Genomic DNA, 19,050 nt, shown 5'->3' on the forward strand with positions numbered 1-19,050 from the left:
AAGAAAATGTACTGTATTTCTCTTGCCAGCAGTTTAATGCAATATATTTCTTTCTCTTTGAGCATCACAGTATGAGCTTTTGATATCAACCCATTTGTTAAAATACAGACGAATATTAATCTTTAACCTGCATTTGAAATTATAAATCATACTGCAAATAGCTTGAATTAATGTACATTTTGAAATTGTATTTTTGTACCAACTGACTAAAGAACTGCAAATGTATTACTCGGGAATCTAAGACCAAATAGTCTTGGGTCAATTAATGGTAAATTGAAGGAAAAGTTAATACGAATTCGAAATGTTATAGGTAGTCTAGAATAAATATTCTTTCACTAGCATACAATACTTCTTTGAACTATCAACTGTGACTATAGACACTACTAGAGCAGATGGTATTGCATTTTGATTTTCAGAATGCTTTTGATTAAGTCCTACACAAAAGATTGATTCTCACATTGAAAGTCAAAGGAATCCAAGGTAATGTGAGCGCACGGATTTAAAATGGGATAGTATACAATAAAACAGTTTCCTCATGAGGACAGAGAACACTCAAACTGGGGTGAGATTATTAGCGGAGTACCACATGGGTCTCTGTGTAGTCTGGGACTTGCCAACATTTCCCAGAAGCCTTGGATACCGCATATTGTCTACCTCACCTCAGTCTATAATGGCGACTGATAGGGTGATCACATAAGGGCCATAGGGGAGATAATAAATGGGCCGAAACAATGTGGGAGAGAGAGAGAGAGAACGAGGGAGCAGGAGAGCAGGAGAGAATTCATTGGGGAGCTTTGGTTTTTGAACTAGGGCTATGATTCTGGCCTGTGTCTGTATCCAGACCCAGAAGACCATGCCCGCCCACACATTATTACAGAGATGAGAGGAAATGTTTCCAAACAAACACAAGTGGATTACGGGAGCATTCGGCACCTCCTCGACTTAATATTTCATGAGCGATGTTTATATATCGTGTAATCATATTCTTAGCCACTGTGGCTGCGTTGGGCCTCATTCAAAAGCTTGTCCACATATTCCCACTCAAACAACTACCCATATTCCACACTCGCTTCATGACTCCCCGATGACAGAAGTTAAGGGCACTACAGCGATGGAGACGGCAGCTGTCAAGAAGCCACGGTGCCAATCAAATCAGCAAGTTGAGCACAGATAGTCAAACTTTTTCATTCTGCACAACAATCGCAATCCCCAGCTAAATCATTTCTTCGCAGCTCAAAGTCGTACATCACCTTATTTATTTCATCATTGGGGGATTTTGTTTTGAAAAATATATCAAATGTATATATTTTATTCCCATAGCAAAATCGGGAGTAAACAGAATGAGACACAGATGTGCTTACATTGTATAAGGATTACAACAAAAACAAACTTGATGCTTGTTTCTATATTCTTTTTATTATGTGCGAGAAAAGACCCATGAAGAAACAATATCACGGACTATATTAATGATGTACAATTTCTGTAAAAGACCTTCAGATTAGAAAAAAAGCCAGTTCTGTTCAATAAACTATTTTAGCAAGTGCCTCCCCCTTACAGTGACTTGTTTAACTGAAATACTATGGAAAAAGCTGGCTGTTCATATTTGATTTCCCCTACAGCTGACATTAACCTTGCAGGAGATTCATTCTCAGGTGGCTTGTGAGGACAACCTGTTTAAATTGAAGTCCTTGCTTTAGTCCACAATTGCTCTTTATCTATGGAAAAGAGATCTGTATTATAACAATTTTCTTGAATGGTGTACATTGTGTGACAATCATGTCATTCAAATTTGGCGAAATCATAAAAATTGAAATTCAGAAGAAGCTTTGATTTAAGTGTACGCTCAACTGCTGTATCAAAACTATGCATATGTTCTCCGGCAGAATAAAACACACCGAAAACCTTGATATATGCTAATGTTCAAAATCCACATATGAATCAGAGACACTGAAAATCTGCTTTTCTAAAGACAACTTTTCCCTGGAGAAAACTGATTGATTGAGTGGAAATGACTTTGAAAGGAGGATATGCACTTAATATGCTAAATGTCTGAACTTCTCAATCATAAGACAGGTGAGTACGAAATCAGCTCAAGCACAGAGGTGATAAGAAAGAATACATATTTTTCTTATACAAAACTAAGAACAAAGGTGTTTAAGGATTCATGTCAGGTATAATGGTATGGTGCATAAACATGAAATAACCCTCTCAATAAAAATCTCCTCCCCCCCACCCTCCCCTCTAAATCAACTAGTAAATTTATCCAGATCTGTAAGAGTGAAATGCCAGCCCTGATTACAAGATCTCTTTGATTTGTGGCACGGCCTTGAAAACAATTTCTTTCGCTGTTTGTTTGAAAAATGCAATGTGATTAGCAAACCCAGGGGATTAACAAAAGAGCACAAGCACCAAAAACACAGGTGCGGAGGAATTCTCCCAAGTATTAAGAAGACTGCTGAGCTTCTTTTACAACTAATCACATGTTATTCAACCTTTAAAACAAGTTATAATTCAATTACTTCCCTTTAATATATACACATCTATAATCTTGACATAAAAAATCAAATTAAAAGAAAGTTTAACGGCTATATTAGTACTGAACTCAGCAACATAACAAAAACGTGATTGAGGGAATCCTCTCTCTGTAGACTTCTTTATAAAACAGTGACATTAGTGGTGAAAAGTCACTGGGTTTTAGATTAAGGCTGTTTGATTATGAGTTAACCATTCACATTAACTGGCACTTATTGTACAAAGGTGCTTCAGATTTTTTTCCTGCATGTTAACTTTAGCTTCGCCCATTAGGGAAATATCCAGCGAGTGATGCCAGAACTAGGTATAGCAAACATCCTCTGAGATAATTATACGACTGTGTCCACAAACACAGAACTTCCACATTAGAGGAAAAAGCAGTGCCTGCAAGGTCTCCGAGAAACTACATTCCTCAGTGAGTTGTCCTTGATGAAGAGATCGTCCTCAAATGAGGCGCCTTTGGTCTTAATAACAAAATAAAAAGTAAACGTTTCTGCTTCCACGAAACCCTGAACGATTGTATTCAGAAAGAAAAATGAAATCAAATACAGCCTGCATTGTGTTCCCCACTGCTGAACTGTAATTGAGTCGGTGATCTCTACCTGCAGAAAAGTGAACAATTATGAGCACTAGTTCATACTTAATGTCTCTGATAGGTTTATCCTTGGTTATAACACACTGATTTACCAGTAACCATGCAATGCAACTCTCTATTTTAAACATTCTTTACAGTGCACTGTGATCAATTATATTGTAATTATAACCACTTTTTTCATGCCCACAAGTAAAGTCTCTCAGGAACAGTTCAAGAGGAATTATGTAGCTGTTGTTTGGCTAGAATGACAGTGATGTAAATATGCAATAGAATATCTAAATCTTCAATTCCACAGTAGTATTCTGCCTCAGAATTGCCTACAGTGTTTTCAAAATGTATTTATCTTGTTTAGCAGGCCAAGTTATTGTCCATAGTAGTATGTGAAATTCACTACAGTCTTTGCCTTGTTGTTAGGTATTCATTCCTCACACTTTCCTTGCCTTTTAAAATGTCAGAAACACTTTGCCCTAAGGCATTGGTCACATTCGACCCACACCACCCCAGGGTATTTAGAAGTGGTATCAGAGATATTACTTTTCTCTCATAGCTCTAAGTGCTAAATTGGCAATATTCTGATATATTGATCCAGAAGGACAGGAAAATATATTGACAGTATGGCAGAGATGTCAAGCTCCTTCCCAGGTAACAAAGAATAAGCCTGTGGGGAGAAAATCAGAGATATGTCTTGGCCAAATGGACTGTTTTAAATTACTGTTTGGAGGTCAGCACTATTAAAGCAAAAACAGCTGTTCAACTTCAACAAAAAAAGTTAAGTGTCATTATGGAACCTTACTGAAGGATAAGAAAGACAGTAATAATGAAAAAAGATGAAAACATTTTCATTATGAAATGTCTATGCCTTCACTTCCATTCACTCTTGTGTCAATAAAGTGGGGTTTTCTTTGTACTTATTTTTGTTTTATTATTTGGAGGTTCTACCAAAGAAATTGATTTCTTTTTTATTGCCTCGACTCCCCCTCGTATCCGTCTCTTAATGCTGCTGTCGGTTTTCTCGCAAACACAATCCTTCTAATTCCCAATGGAGAAGGAAATTATCAACACTGACTGTACACCTGAAAAGAGAGCATTTGTATGTTTGCAGAAAGTGAAAATAGCACAGTGTATGACGTCAGATATGGGGGAATTGAAGGGACTGTGAAAGACTTTAATCACTCTTTAAGTTCTAGGTATATTATCCCAAGGAAAACAAAATAGAGCGATTGAGCCATTAATCCGTTGGAAACAGGCATTGATTAATTTAAGAAAGACAGGTAGGATGGGCAACAGCTTAAGGGGATGTTACTGCCCTATAAAAACACAGTAATTGTGCACAAACATGCACGTTGTATGATAAATGCCATGTTCTTGCCATATGGATTATGAAATCAACCATGGCAAACTTGAGAAGAAACCTAACATTTTAAACACAATGGTGACCTGGTATGAAAGTGGAAAACAGAGAAAACCTGAAGATTTACAAATATACTGTACATAGACCGTTACAAAATGTACTTTTATATATACAATGCAAGCTAACATCTGAAAAACAGCAAGTGGTATATGGCTAAAAATGTAAATCGGTTTATGTTAGTCATTTCTAAACTTGAAACAGTGTGGATTAGACGTTTTAGGGATTTACAAACAAGGAAATGTCTCGATCTGAAAGGCAAGCTAGTCATGTTGTGTAAGGGTAGCACCAGACTAAAGCATCTGGATGTAAACATGACAAGACAGCAGTGCACACCACGGCATCTGCATTGTTTAACACATCACAATCCACAACCCAGAATGTGACAAAAAAAAAAAAAAAAGATTTTGGTATTATTATTACTTATTTATCTGGGGGGGTAGCCATGAGACCAAAACATGTATGACACTTTTCACAAACCAGCATAAAAACTTAAAAAATCTTTTGTTAGCACAGAACTCGACAATCCAGTGCCACGATCTGTAAAGCCACTTTATACCCCCCTCTGTGAGTCACTGTAAGCAGATGGGTCTGGGCGGCAGACCAGGGACCCAGCCGGGCCTAGTGGATTTAGTGCCCCTGCTCTCCTGCTACAAGCAAGCTGTGAAAGAAAACCCTGGAAGGAAAACAATCACAGCAAACAATAAAACTCAAACTCCCCAGAAATAACCTGCTCCCTTCAACCACGGATGTCCTTTAATTTCAAAATGCTTAAGCTATGGAAAAACAACATTATATGTAGAGTAATAATAATAATGTTAATAATAATAATAATAATAATAATAATAATAATAATAATAATAATAATAACTCTTGCATACAGATGACTCCAATTACCTTTTCTTTTCTAAAATTGCCAGCAGAGTCTGATAAATGGACCAAATGCCTGCTTTTACAATAATGTGTCATTTTTAGTTTTATTTGAATTGTCTTTATATTTAATTGAGGTATTCTTTTCAACATAAAATAACACAGATTGCTTCTTTGAGCTAATTTTTCAAAATAGTGACTTTGTATATAGTCTCTGATTCTACAGTCATACAGTCATCGGTGGACAAAGCAAAACCAAAACAAACAAAACTTGTCGAGCAAATGCATTCACATTTTAAAAAATTATTTAGCTTTGTTACCCATAAAGCATTGAGTTTAATATTAATAAGGTGCACATTTTATTCAATATTGCTTTATTAATAGGTATTATTTCACCTTGCATATGGAAAAAAACAACCACACAAAAAGCTTTTATGAGATCTGCATTTCAAATTAGTGTGATTAATATTTCCAAGAAAAAAGTCTTGGGTTGATTAAAGCAACACCACTAATACTGATTAATGATGCATTCACCAATCCCTACTGATTGTCCTTGTGTGTGTATATATATTTTTCTCTACGGCCAGTACTTGTTGCTAATTCATTACAGTATGTACTAGGCAGTAATGTTTAATTTATAGTCTTTATTATGTCTAGGACTTTACATGATCAACTTTCTCATGTGGTCATGAAATCTCATTAATTAAACTATTTATTGATTAATAATCTCCTGATTCCTTAAATCATCTCAAATAGGCACTATGTTAACCTGGATTGGTGCATTGATTAAGCAGCAGCAGCTATGGACATGTATTTAGTAATTTATCCCTTAATAACAAATATGTCTTATTCAGTATTATTTCATAGAATGTATACATAATTTAAATGTTTTTATTTACTAGTAGGAACTCACTCCAAATACATCCCTTTTAATGCAGGATTCGTGGAAAAGAAAATGCACCAGGCACTGTAGTGTTACAGGAAATCTTGAATTTGCTTAAAGATGTGCAAAGCTGAAAATCTCAACTCCCTGATTGCAACGCCTGGCAAGGGACTGATCTGATACAGTGGTTTGAAAGCCATGAAGTGAGCGAGTCCATCAAACATGTAATGAAGTTGTAGAATTAATAAATACATACTGAGCAGTGACACATGGGGTACACAGCACAGACACCGCAACTAACAAACTGTTTAAAAACCTTCCAAGACCAATCAGAAAAATCGACAACAGGGTTTCATGCTTAACTTATATCAGAAACAGACAGATACTATCATATGTCAGTAGAATGACTCTGAATATATTTCCGATTAAAGCTGAAGAATTATTTCCAACTTTAACATGAGAGGGTTAAATATATTTGTCAGTTGTTACCATTTCTAGATGCTGTGAAGAAATAGTGTCTGTTCTTATGGCCAGGTTTTTACAGAGCAATGTCAACCTAAGAAAGAAGGCAGGCTTAACCAACTGACGCGGCTTCAATGTAATAGCACAATTTAATGCACACGACAGTTCTTCATGAGACTTAATGTGCTGCCTGTGAACAACCTTGCATTTTTATTATGTTATCTTTGTAATATATGTTACAACATTGATGTTCTGGTTTCAGTATTTGATATCAATTGCTTTGTAAATCACTTTTGTTGACACATTATGTTGAATTGAAAAATTGAAATGATCTATTTAGACATTCTAAAAAATAATATTAACAAAGGGATAAATGAACTAAATGTCAAAAGTTACTGCTTAATGAACGTGCCAATCCAAGTTAAGAAAATTACTAATTGAGATGAATAAAGGAATCAGGAGATTATTAATCAATAATTGGTTTAATTAAGCAGACAACACAGTCACCCTGCTCTGGGAGGAATGAAGTTCAGCCGAAAAAATGGCTTGTGTAAAATGCAGGGCCCTAATTATGTTTGTATATACGGACTCTACTCCAGCTGCTGTTAAAATATAAAGAGTACTGTAATTCTTCAACATTTGGAAGCAGTTAGCAGGCATCAGTCCCATAAGATTTGCAAACTTTTAATACTAAATATAAAGGCATTACCTAATTAAACTCAATTTCAACTGCTATAAGACAAAGCATTAAAAGCTAACATCAAGTTAAGCCGGGGGAATAAATGCAATGAATTTGGTTCATTACCTCCGTCTCAATCAAAAAGCAATAGGTGTCCTTATTTTATAGGGAAGGATGGGCTGTGTGTCAGATAGTCTTGCCTGGGTTCCGCCTCAAGTTTTCTTCTTAACTGGCCTGCCATGAGAGCTGAAACCCCCACGTAGTCTTTTACACAACAGGCTATTTTGCATACACATCTTCATATAAAAGTCAGCCCAGTGAGCTGCGCCCAGTCGTTTTAACACATTTGACAGTTCCTCGTGAATGATATAAATGGGTTGATGACAGATGCGCCAGTGCGAGAAAGTGCTGCCCGTGCTTGGCATCTTCTCGCAACCTTGGTGCTGTGAAGACTTGAAATGTGACATCTTGGTGGATTTATGAGACCATGCCTCCTGCCTCCTGCCGCGCCACAAGCTGCAAGAGCCTCAAACATGGGGCTGAAACCATCTGTCGGCTGGTCTGTCATTGCTGCATAATAATCCATACCATAGTGGACTACAGATATCCATTTGTGTTTCAAAGCAGTTTTTACCAAAGGACATAAAATATGAAACATGAACAAATAAAGACCAAATGGAGATTATAGGCAGACAAACAGAAAACAAGGAATATTAATTGCCCGACCAGAGCGCGCTGCCAAGAAAGATATATCGAGGGACAACAGGTTAACGCCGATATGAAAAATGTAATGCTGTATGCATTAAATCTGGAAACATTTCTTCCAATATTATCTATGCTGTATATTATTAGCTTGTCATTTCTGATAAATCAATTGTGTTATTTATAATAAATACTTTGTTGCTGTTCAAATATTTTTCTTGAAGGCTGTTTTTCTAAATATAAATCACTACTACTGCTAATTCTAATTATTATCAGCATCTTCATCATTGTCACTCATTGTGTTAAAATAAGATTGCAAATTCAATCACACAATATCCACATTTGTCATGTAAGAAAAAAGTCACTAAAAATAAAACGGAACAAATTAAAAAGCACTAATATTTTCTTACACCAAACCCTTTCCAGCCAATAGCTCTTAGTAAACCTAATGGCATGCCTTTTTCTAGTATCAACCACAAGAGATCTCCATGATTACTTCCATTAGGATGGCCTTTAATAGCTTTATTGAATTTTCTGACTGCTTTGCCAATGCCTCTCAATATCAGTCGCAAGGCTTTTAAAATAAAAATACCACAGAGGACAAGGCAAGCACTGCCGCGAACATTAACACAGCCCCGCACCGGCCGAAACCGCGACTATTCCTCCATAAATTCTAATTCATGTAGGCAGATGACATGTCATGCATTTTACAATAACTACCTGAGGTATGTTTCAGCCCAGTATTTCCATATCTCTGGATGTCCTGAGGTCCTAGTCCCCATTGTACGTTTGAAATGAGCCTGACTTTGACAATCCCCTTCAGTGCAGAGAAATGTAAAATCCCCTCTCCTTGACTCCCAAGGATCAGTTCACAGAACGTATTTCCTAACTCTCGCAGAACTTTCAACCTGTTTTTTTGCATTATATAAGGCCTGTGGTGAAATAAGTCCTTTTGTTTTATTTATTTCATTGTTTTATCATATCTTGTTTTAATAGGCATCCATACTTCACTGTCTGTTCCTGAGGTTCTGCTGAAAGGCCCTTCTGAGGGTCATCACTCACCTAACGTCAACTTTTTGGGCTGAGAGTCAAATTCTCTATTATTATCCTCTTTTTAATAACAGGCACTGAGAAAGGCCTGAAGGGAAACCCCATGATTCGGTGCTGGTCATCTTTAATGTGTTGTTCCACGGTTATTTTGTAACTGTAACTGCCATCAGAGATAACTTGTACATGTATACGTGATGTTCTGTACCATGACGGAGATGTGCAGGATGCGCAGCTCCTCCTCGGCCGAGTCATTGGCAGGGTAGTCTGTGGGTGCCATCCCTGGCAGGTTCTGGCTGCCATCCTGGTGGTGGATGTGGAAGAGCAGGGTCCCGTTCTCCAGCCACTGCTGACGCCAGCGCACAAGGGGGATGTCCTCGGCGTTGCCTGAGATCTCTGTGAAGTTCAATCGAGACACACAGTCGGAGAGATGATTAAAATGGCAATAACTTTGGCTCAGTCTCGTTTATTCTTTTGTAAACCTACCACCACTACCACTGCTAATATGTTTCCCAAATAAAATCAGACATGAAACATACTCCGTAATACAAATGACATTGGACTATACCACCTGTGTGTTAGGTCTTTAGAAATAAAAGTGTCAAATTGCATTCAATTCTGCCAAAAAAACAACTGTTCTTTAACAGTGGTGCTGAATTAAAAAAAAAAAATGCAGTTATGGACAGAAATTAGTGCTGGTCTTATGAAATGCAATTACATAATCTAATCTCAAATCCTTTCTAAGGCACAGGACATTTGTAGTCTTCTGTTGGCAGGAATAATACCGGCAAATGCAAGCACTGATTCTAATGGCACGGTTAGCCAACCTGAACTGAACAGAGTTCGACCCTGATCAGCACTGATGTTACCTTGACCTAATCCTGCTCTCCACTAAGGACCACATATCCTGAATCATGTGCTACAAAAATCTAAAATGTTTCTGTTGGATATCATAAAATATGGTAAAGGAGCTTCATATTGATCTTAATAGACATCTGTCCTTTCACAGCAATGATAAATGTCAGGTGCCATTTCTGAATCATTATTGTCTATAATTAGTTGGCTTCATTCAAACTGAGTCAATTACTCACTACAGCCTCCTAATGACTACTGTTAACTATTGATGGCTTAGGACCTCAGCTACAAAGGCTGTGTTTTAAACAAGGTCACAGATAGCATAATTATAAAACCACTACTGACACAGAACTGTGATTAATAAACAACAATTATTCCGCTAAAAGTTATAACAGATAGAATGTATTTTAATTCAGACAGTAGATAAAGCCAGTTCCTGTAACAGTTTGTTTGGTATATGCCGTTCATTTCCATAGGATTCTAATTAAGAAAATACACAATTCTGTACAAGAGACAGACAACAGAGGCTATGTTCAGACATCAACACCCCACCCTCCGAAGAGAACTTGAACCTATCTGTGTAAATCGGATATTGAAGCGGTCTCATGCAGACACAATGACTGGCAAATACCTGCTCCTCAGTGTAGGTGTCTTACTTGACACCCCAAGAGCCAGATTCCAACAGACAGTTTTATAAATGGAACAATCAATCTTCTCAGTGGGGCCACAGAGATGCAAATGATTGACTAAACAGGCCATTCCAGCTGCCGGGATTTTAAATATCACAACAGCACCTCTGGTTTGATAATGCAATAAAAGGATACACAATCCTGAATGTGGATTTAACAGCACAATCATGATTCACTTTATGTTGATTCTGAGTAAGACCATCAATTTTCTTAGATGGTTTAAAGAGAATAGATTTGATATTATACAGAATCACTCTGTATACCTTTTTTTTTATTTAAAGGGTGAACAAGGGTAAAATCTCTAAACAGTCATCTTGTTTGTCCACAGCAATTAAATACCAAATTAAAAAGGAAAGTGATTGATTTTTAACCAAAAGAAAAATGATGTATTAATTTGACTCCAATTTTTCAATGTATGCAGCAATTTCATAAGCAAAGGGTCCTTTAGAAGTACTCATCAAAGGACCAAAGTCAATGCCTTTGGCTGTACTTATATATATTTTTCTTTTCTTTTAATTTTGAGTCCCTAGCAGTTTTTGTGCCACTTTGGTAAAACTGATGTCTTGGGTTGTTTTTTAATTAAAGATTAATTGTGGAAATCGCCCCAGTTCTATATAATGCTCTCTAAGAAGTTATATGGATAGTCTCTGTGGAATTGTATATCTTTCTATGAAGACAAAATTCTTACTGTTACACTGTGAGGAGTGCAGAAATACAGAGCTCTAAAAAACAGACATTTCCTTCTCTCTCATGCTGAACAGGAAGCGTTTCAGGCCAGGCATTAATTCAATCCTCATTTTTAAAAACACATCAGGACATAGTCGCAAAATCTATTATACATATCTGATTTTATAATTTATGTCATAACGATGCAGATAAAGACCGCCGAGGAAGCAGGTTTACACTACAAATAAAAAAGCATATAAAGTTAAAATAAGATGTTGCCGATTGCAATTGTAAATGTAAATTAAATTGCAAACTCTTTTTGTAGTAATACAATCAATTCCTATACAGTAACACTAATTTCTTATAATGTCTGACTGTATAAAACAAATACAGCAATCAATGACATTTAGGCCTGTATTGTTTTGACATAAATCCCAGATGTCCTTATGAATGCCGATTTACCACTTTACAACACTAGAAGTCTTGCTTTGAAGATCCCCAATGTCGTATTTATGATCTCTCCTGTTTCAGCAGACCTTGCCTGTAGGTTACGTCTAATTGGTGCTCTTAGCAGATGTCACAAATATCTCTTAACCAAAAAGGACGTTTCTGTCAGGGCACTGCTTTCTTCTGTCACACTAAGGGCATTTCGCATTTGAACTCTGGCACGGTCTTTTCTGAAACCCAAGGAGAAGGCACTTCTAATAGGAAAAGGGGACAAACATCTTCAACTGTCACCCGAGCTAGAATCTTTTTAAATACCATACTGTAAGAGCCGAAGCCTCGAAAAACACCAGTGTTGGCAAGAGATTTAATTAAATATGCATTTAATTTAGGAAAAAAATACATCTGACAGCAAAGTTCACAGTTCGCAGACAAGCGTACTTGAATCAGAATGGGTATACAATTTTTAAAATGTATTTAAGTAGATTGTGACAGATAATCAGCTCCTTAAATGCCTGTAGCATGTTAAGGATACATACAAAAAATACAGTACCCTAAAGTCACGATAGCATATGGCTTTCTTAAATCTTGGCTTGATTTATGAAAGAAGTAAAGAACTGGTGACCCTGACTTTTGATGTTGTAGTCAAAAAAATCTCAGGATCAGGAAACAAAAATATGCATAAAAGTATAAAACTCGAAAACTCCCAAACAGTTCTTCAGCAACCCGTAAGGTGCAGCTTCGGGTTACAAAATAAAGAAGCTGTTCCATCTTTAATAACTATTACAGTGGGCAGCCAGCAGACCAACACTATTCTGCTCACATCTTCCTGCAGTGTCAGAAGCTGCTTTCTTACTTTCATAGCTTCTGGTTAAATAAGCAAAGAGGTTCAAGAGCGTATCTCAAAATACAGAAATATCAATTTCAGCTCCTGGCATACTATTCACACATTGAACTCCAACTGTCTGAAGGTCGAGCGCAAATTAAACTGGGGAGAACAGGCTGGATCTATATCTTTTTAGAAATTATTTCCTTCTCTTGCGTGTAAAAAAAACGGATAGTCCAAATGAAACTAATCATAAGCAGTCGGATTGTGTATGCTTGACTTTAACAACACGGAATCCATTTAAAGAGATAATTACTGAGAATAAAGCACATTGATTGGCTTTACGGTTTGTGGATGAAGCTCACTACCTGTTTTGAAAAGGTGAAAAATATCCCACAATGTGAATACACCAATTATTTTGATTTGCATTCCTCGTAGATCTTAACATACAACTTAATAGTTTACAAATACATATATTTTAGAAATACTAATGATGTTTCACTCCTAAGTTAGATACCAGTGCAGGAATTATCCCACAAAGGAAGCACTTCTTATTGACTAATGTTTGTTTTTCAAGGTCTTACTAATTGTATGCTTGGCTTGTAATTTGATATACAAGTTCATTAGTTAAGGCAATTACTTTAGTAATGTATCAGCTACTTCTAATTTATTACTAAATTGCTTGTGTAAAAATTGTTCCAACCTCACAGCATAGGGCCATTTTTATTACACAGAGATAGACTCCAGTATATCTAAAATGTACTTTATATGTAAAACAATCATAATTTCCTTGTCCTAAGTCAATGTTAATGTACAACTATATTGATAACATCATTTAAAAACAAAAAGAGTATTTTATTTAATTTCTTACACATATTCGACTGCCACTGGTAATCCCAATATCGAGGAGCATGCAAACGATCAGAAGTGAGAAACCTTTTCTTAAATTAATATTCTAAACACCCACATAACCACTTGATGACACATCGCATATGACATTAATCTGGAGGGCTTGCTGGGAGGGACAACATTTTTTATTTATTTTTATTTAATTTATTAATTTACAAATTAACTTTAAAATAACCTTCGAATACATCAGACAAGCACTGCGGGGAGAAGGTGACACAGCCAGACACGTCTTCAAACACTTAAACCACAAATTGTATCAAGTGAAATAAAGCAAAATAAATGGTTTCATAGAGACTTTCCAAAAAGGCTTGATTGAGTACTGTTCAAGACACCAATATACTCCATGGTTATTGGATATAGAAACACAATGATCACTCCACAACCCACCAAGATGAGCTGCCACTGGCTCTTATTGAAGTATATAACAGCATAAGTCTACCCATCAAGTATGAGTGATTACTCTGGGATTACCTTTAGAAGTAAGCGCTTGACACATCTGAAGTAATTTCCTGAAGAGGTCATATGTGTGTACAGCAGGTGGAAGCAAAGTCGATCTTTATTTTAAAGTTTGAATTTAACTAATGGCACATCAACTGGCCTTGAAAGACGATATCAATGATTCACTTATGTATAGCTAACTATTTCCCATTGTTCCACTCTGATTTCCTATATAAATAGATAGCAGTAAATGTGAACTGCTGCAGATGGCTGCGTTATTTCACTTGAGCCTTCTAATCACCACTGTGAGTTTTGTCCAAGTGTTATTTCTATCAATCAGTGCCACCGAACAGTGAAAAGATCATAGTCAGATTTATATCAGGACAGGAGAAACGGCTAATTCAAAAATCTAATAAAGAAAAGGTCAGATATGTTTCAATCCAGCGCATACGGCTGGGGAGCATGTGAGATATGCTGAAGAAGGCAAACGCAGGGACGATTATGAACCGAAAAAGTCAAACGAAAGTAATGTTAAGAGAATAAAGCAAATATAAATATGTTTGGGAAGTTAGTTCGTCTTGAAAGTGAGGACTACTTTGAAAATGCTGTGCAGGTAGTTACATCTTCATAACAGCACAGAACATTACGCTGTTTTGTTGAAATTTTTACTTTTTTATATTATTCTACAAATGCATCTGAGACATTACCTTTGCCTATCACCATTATCATCTCGGGAAGCCAATTATGTCCCAGCAGGTTTAGATTTTTAGATGCTTCAGTTGGATTAATGCTTAGCCTTTTTCTCTTTTTATTTTGAATGCTTCTGCACATAAAAGAGCTGCGATTTATACATTAATGATCAGCACTGATGGAAGTTAGAGTGAGTCACCAGCCGGGGTTAATTTTTTCTTTTCAGCAGCCTTAACCGTTTATTACTCGTGCAATATTTATACCTTACCACGGAAATGGAAATCCCGCTGTCTTCAACCGGTATGTGTGACTGAACCAGATTAAAGCAAATCAAGAATCTTTCAGTGGGAAAATGAAAGAAAGAAAAAAAACACAATGAATAAATTTACGGTTTTATTTATGTTACTGTTAGTGCTAATTGATGCAAAAGTCGTTATACCTGTACAATAGTCAGTCTGTAAAAATGCTATGAATCACTATGTTCTTACTTCTTGAATTTGGGAGAAGATTAAAAATGGTCTAAATGTTGTAAACAAGGGGGTACAACGTATGTTTATTTAAACAGGCAACACATATCGTTGAACAAGTCTGAGGCCGCACTCATGTCAGAGAAGGCATGAAACTCAGCAAGGTCATCCCTGGCTAATCAATTACACTCTGATATGGACTGTCATTATGGTTGGGGGGTAAAAAAAAGAAACAGGGGGTGTTTCTTATAAAGTTGAACATCTAGAAGGGGTATGAATTGCATGAGACTTTAATGAATTTTGATTTTTTGAAGGCAACATAAAACACCCCGAAAGACAGAGACGGAGAGATGGTGAGCCAACTGAAAGTGACAGCGTTCACAATGGATCCTTATAGTACAGAAGCAGACAACTAAACATCGCCCGTGGCGGTGCGGCTGCGATCGAGGGTCAGAAAAATTAAACAGTCCCAGGAGACGACATGGGCGAGAGAACTCTAAAATGCAAAGAAATATGAGGATATAGAGTTATTTATAGAGAGAAATATATTGGTAGAGTTAGGTATTGAATTGATCATTAAAAAATAAGAGGAACTTCAACAGTACAATACAGGCTAAAAAGATCCATATATATATATAGTAACATGGTCTGGTGTCAGGCAGTTGCAGGACGTTACATTCCTGTATGTTTCCACCAAGTATTAACTCTGTTTTTTTTTATATTTCAGTTTTGTATTTTTAATTTATTTTTCACAATAAAAACTTGTTTCCCCTTAACAGTGTGGAGTATGGTGTGGAGATAAGTAGAAAACATCATTTAAATGTATGAAACTCTGAGGCTGTATTATATATTTATATAATTTAGTGTATAACTTTTAATTTAAATGTTTGTTATAAATTACATAAGGAAATTAAAAAGATTGTTAATTGTAAGTAAATCAACATATTGCATATCACTAGATATGAAGTGGGATTCGTTACCAGCGTAGGCTGTGCAAGTAAATTAACCTTAAATTAAAACAACAACAGCACTATTAACAATAATTAATGCTGAAAATGTCTGATGTGGTAACACTCAGCACCTCTTAATGTGCAATGCACACTACCACAACCACTTTGTGATGCACTTTGAAGCTCGCTTACATTGAACTGCATGAACTGGCCGCCTCTGTTTCATCAGTGTGTGGGGATTTAGTGAAAAAAAACGGTCTCAAACTAACATGGAAAATAAGAAATAAGGATCTAGGAGGTGTTCTGAGTGGAAACAGAAGAAAACATCTCTGTGTCAATGCAGAGCCTCCAGTCTCTTTAAAAGGATTTTGCAAACATTCATATAGATACAGTATCGTTTCCCAAGCCAAATAAAATAATAAAAAAAAAAACATGAAGGTGGATGTGCAAGGAACTCATTAGGAGAAAGTGTTCAGTCTTTCAGACCACATTACACCATGACGAGATGTTTTAATAGCTGATGATACAGACATCAGTTAATGTTTGTAAATTATTCACTACTTTAATACAGTGTGTGCTCCTAGAGAAATTTGGGAACATGATCAGACCTGAAAACAAAGTGAAAACAGTAGTACAATTATTTTCTCTCACCTGATATCTCCCTTGTGGCATTCTTGCATGCAGAACATACTGCAGTGTCTTATGTAATATTCAATCAGGCTGAATGCACAATGTTGATGTCAAGAGTAAATGGCTGATAACATAATGACAGATCAGAATGTCAGAAAATTCTCACAGCTCTGCCGAATCACGGCTTTCCTGTGACAGGGCCTAAAAATGTCTTTCCTCCTTGACGATTCAGTCTTTTCAAGGGAGAAGGGGACCACATGCGGCCGGGTTGTCATCAAGTGCCAAGAGCTATGTCACAGTAAAGTGAGACTGACCACTAGGCATTATGCCATGACACATTGTGTAAGAATCCGAGATGAGCTGCACATCTTTCAGTCATAGTCTGCTCAAAGCCATCAAGGAACCGATACGTGAGAAAACAACTTCACTACACTTCAACGAGATGGAAGAGCTTATGTAACTGATTTGAAAATCTTATCTATATACAGTGACTATTTTGTTATGACTCTGGGATAGTGCTCCTGCTTCTGGGAACTTCTGTATCTGGCATTAAGTCAAGAATAATATTTGAGGAAATAAGCGACTTACAAAATAACTATTCTGTCTGGGAATATTTTTTTTAATTATACTGATTAGTATCTTTGGTAAGAGAAGAATGTGTAAGTACCAGTATTTTGAATAAACCTAAAATGGATAACAGAACTGAGAGCTTATTAAGTGCTAGATAGGAAAACATACACTTTTTGGAGGACCCACAACCATTAATGAAAACCATATTTCGCTACCACAAAATGTGTGCCTCTGTCAAGTCAGCTGGTTTCATATTGTTCTTTCAGTTCTTTTTTTCTGATAATTACATTTCATTCCACAGTTCTTGCTATTATTTATTGTAGCTCCTGAGACACAAAAAGCTTTTCAGCAGTTTTATCCTGTAACTTACTTCTCTTCCCTCCAAAACAGTTTATCCTAGTAGCTCATAGACTCAAAGATATGCTTTGGTTGCTGCTGTGCTCAGATGATAGCTTTTAAATCTGCCTGGTGATTCCTGGAAAACTCACACACAGGACAAAGCCTGTCCACCCCAAGAACTAACTGCACACTGGAAAATGACACCCCATTTTCCACACTTCAACACTGTCATTGTGGTGAAGTGGACTTCCCTAATGAAATACGTGTTCGTTTTGACAATTAAGATACTTTTAAATAATACTTTTTCAAATAATTAGCAAATAATTTTCTGTAACAGCACTAGTAATGTTAATACTATTATCATTATCATTTTTATATTATGATACAGAGGCCTTAGTTTACCATTTCTGAATTGGATTAATTTCCCTATGTATTATGAAGCTGGAAATAAAGCTTTCATGGCTAAAGAAAAGTATTACCAACAGAGTTAATAATACACACTATCACATAATTTCATTTTTAAGGGAAGCACCAATAATAATTGCCGGCATGTAAGAGGGCTCATTAAAGTAGAAAATCCCACAACTTCAGACATAAAATGATGAAATCTCTCAAACATTACTTAATTGGTAAATTGTTACTGAAACATTCTGCTCAACAAGTGTCAAGGACGTATTATTAAACAATACATCGATGTTAAAGAAATTGTAAGAAAACAAAATATCAGTTTAACACTGACCACATATAACTCCACTATGTCCAATCTTTTCATAATTATAGATGATTTAACATCCATTTTTCCATTCTTTTCAGATTGTGAACTTGAAAGGTGTCTAACAAAGGATTTTATGCCATGGCTTCAAAATTGCGGCATCTTTGATAAGATTTTCTAAAGCCCCTTTGCCCGAAGAGAGCTAAATGAACACAAAGGTAGAATGTACTCAGGAGACTACAGTAAGGACTACTGCATGTTTCAAGGTATATTTCTTCTGACTGTGCCAATTTTCTCCATGAATAAGAACGAGAAACAGAGCCATCAATCAAAGTCAAGATCATTTTAACAAGGAATAGAACATTTTGCCTGTTGAGCCAGATGGCAGGCAAAACAGACATTCTTTAGAGTTTTTAAAGCCATAGGCTTCTGGAAATGCATAACATTGTATTAATTGTGATTTTGGGCTTGGGAACAGGAACCGGGGATTCAAGGATTAGAATTAGTGGTAGAGTAAGGAAGGTATAGGGCTGTACTAAGGGTCGAGGTTAGTTATAAGGGTATCTTTAGGATTAGGGTTAGGGTTTGTATAGCAGTAATGATGTTGGGACAGGGAAAAATTTAGGGTGAGAGTTAGAGTAAGAAATAAGGTTAGAGTTAGGGTTAAATATAAGGTGTAGGGTTAAA

The 19,050-nt window shown here is 36.3% G+C and overlaps 1 protein-coding gene across 1 annotated transcript in view; it reads right to left on the reverse strand.

The window, feature by feature from the left end:
• astn1 (astrotactin 1) overlaps positions 1-19,050 on the reverse strand; it is a 218,998-nt gene that overhangs the window by 167,958 nt on the left and 31,990 nt on the right. Inside the window, exon 2 of the mRNA XM_066692128.1 lies at positions 9,387-9,574. Coding sequence (XP_066548225.1) covers positions 9,387-9,574 — 188 coding nt within the window. The remainder of the gene's footprint in view (positions 1-9,386; positions 9,575-19,050) is intronic.

This window comes from Amia ocellicauda, chromosome 19 (genome assembly GCF_036373705.1).
Source record: "Amia ocellicauda isolate fAmiCal2 chromosome 19, fAmiCal2.hap1, whole genome shotgun sequence".
Classification (NCBI taxonomy): domain Eukaryota; kingdom Metazoa; phylum Chordata; class Actinopteri; order Amiiformes; family Amiidae; genus Amia; species Amia ocellicauda.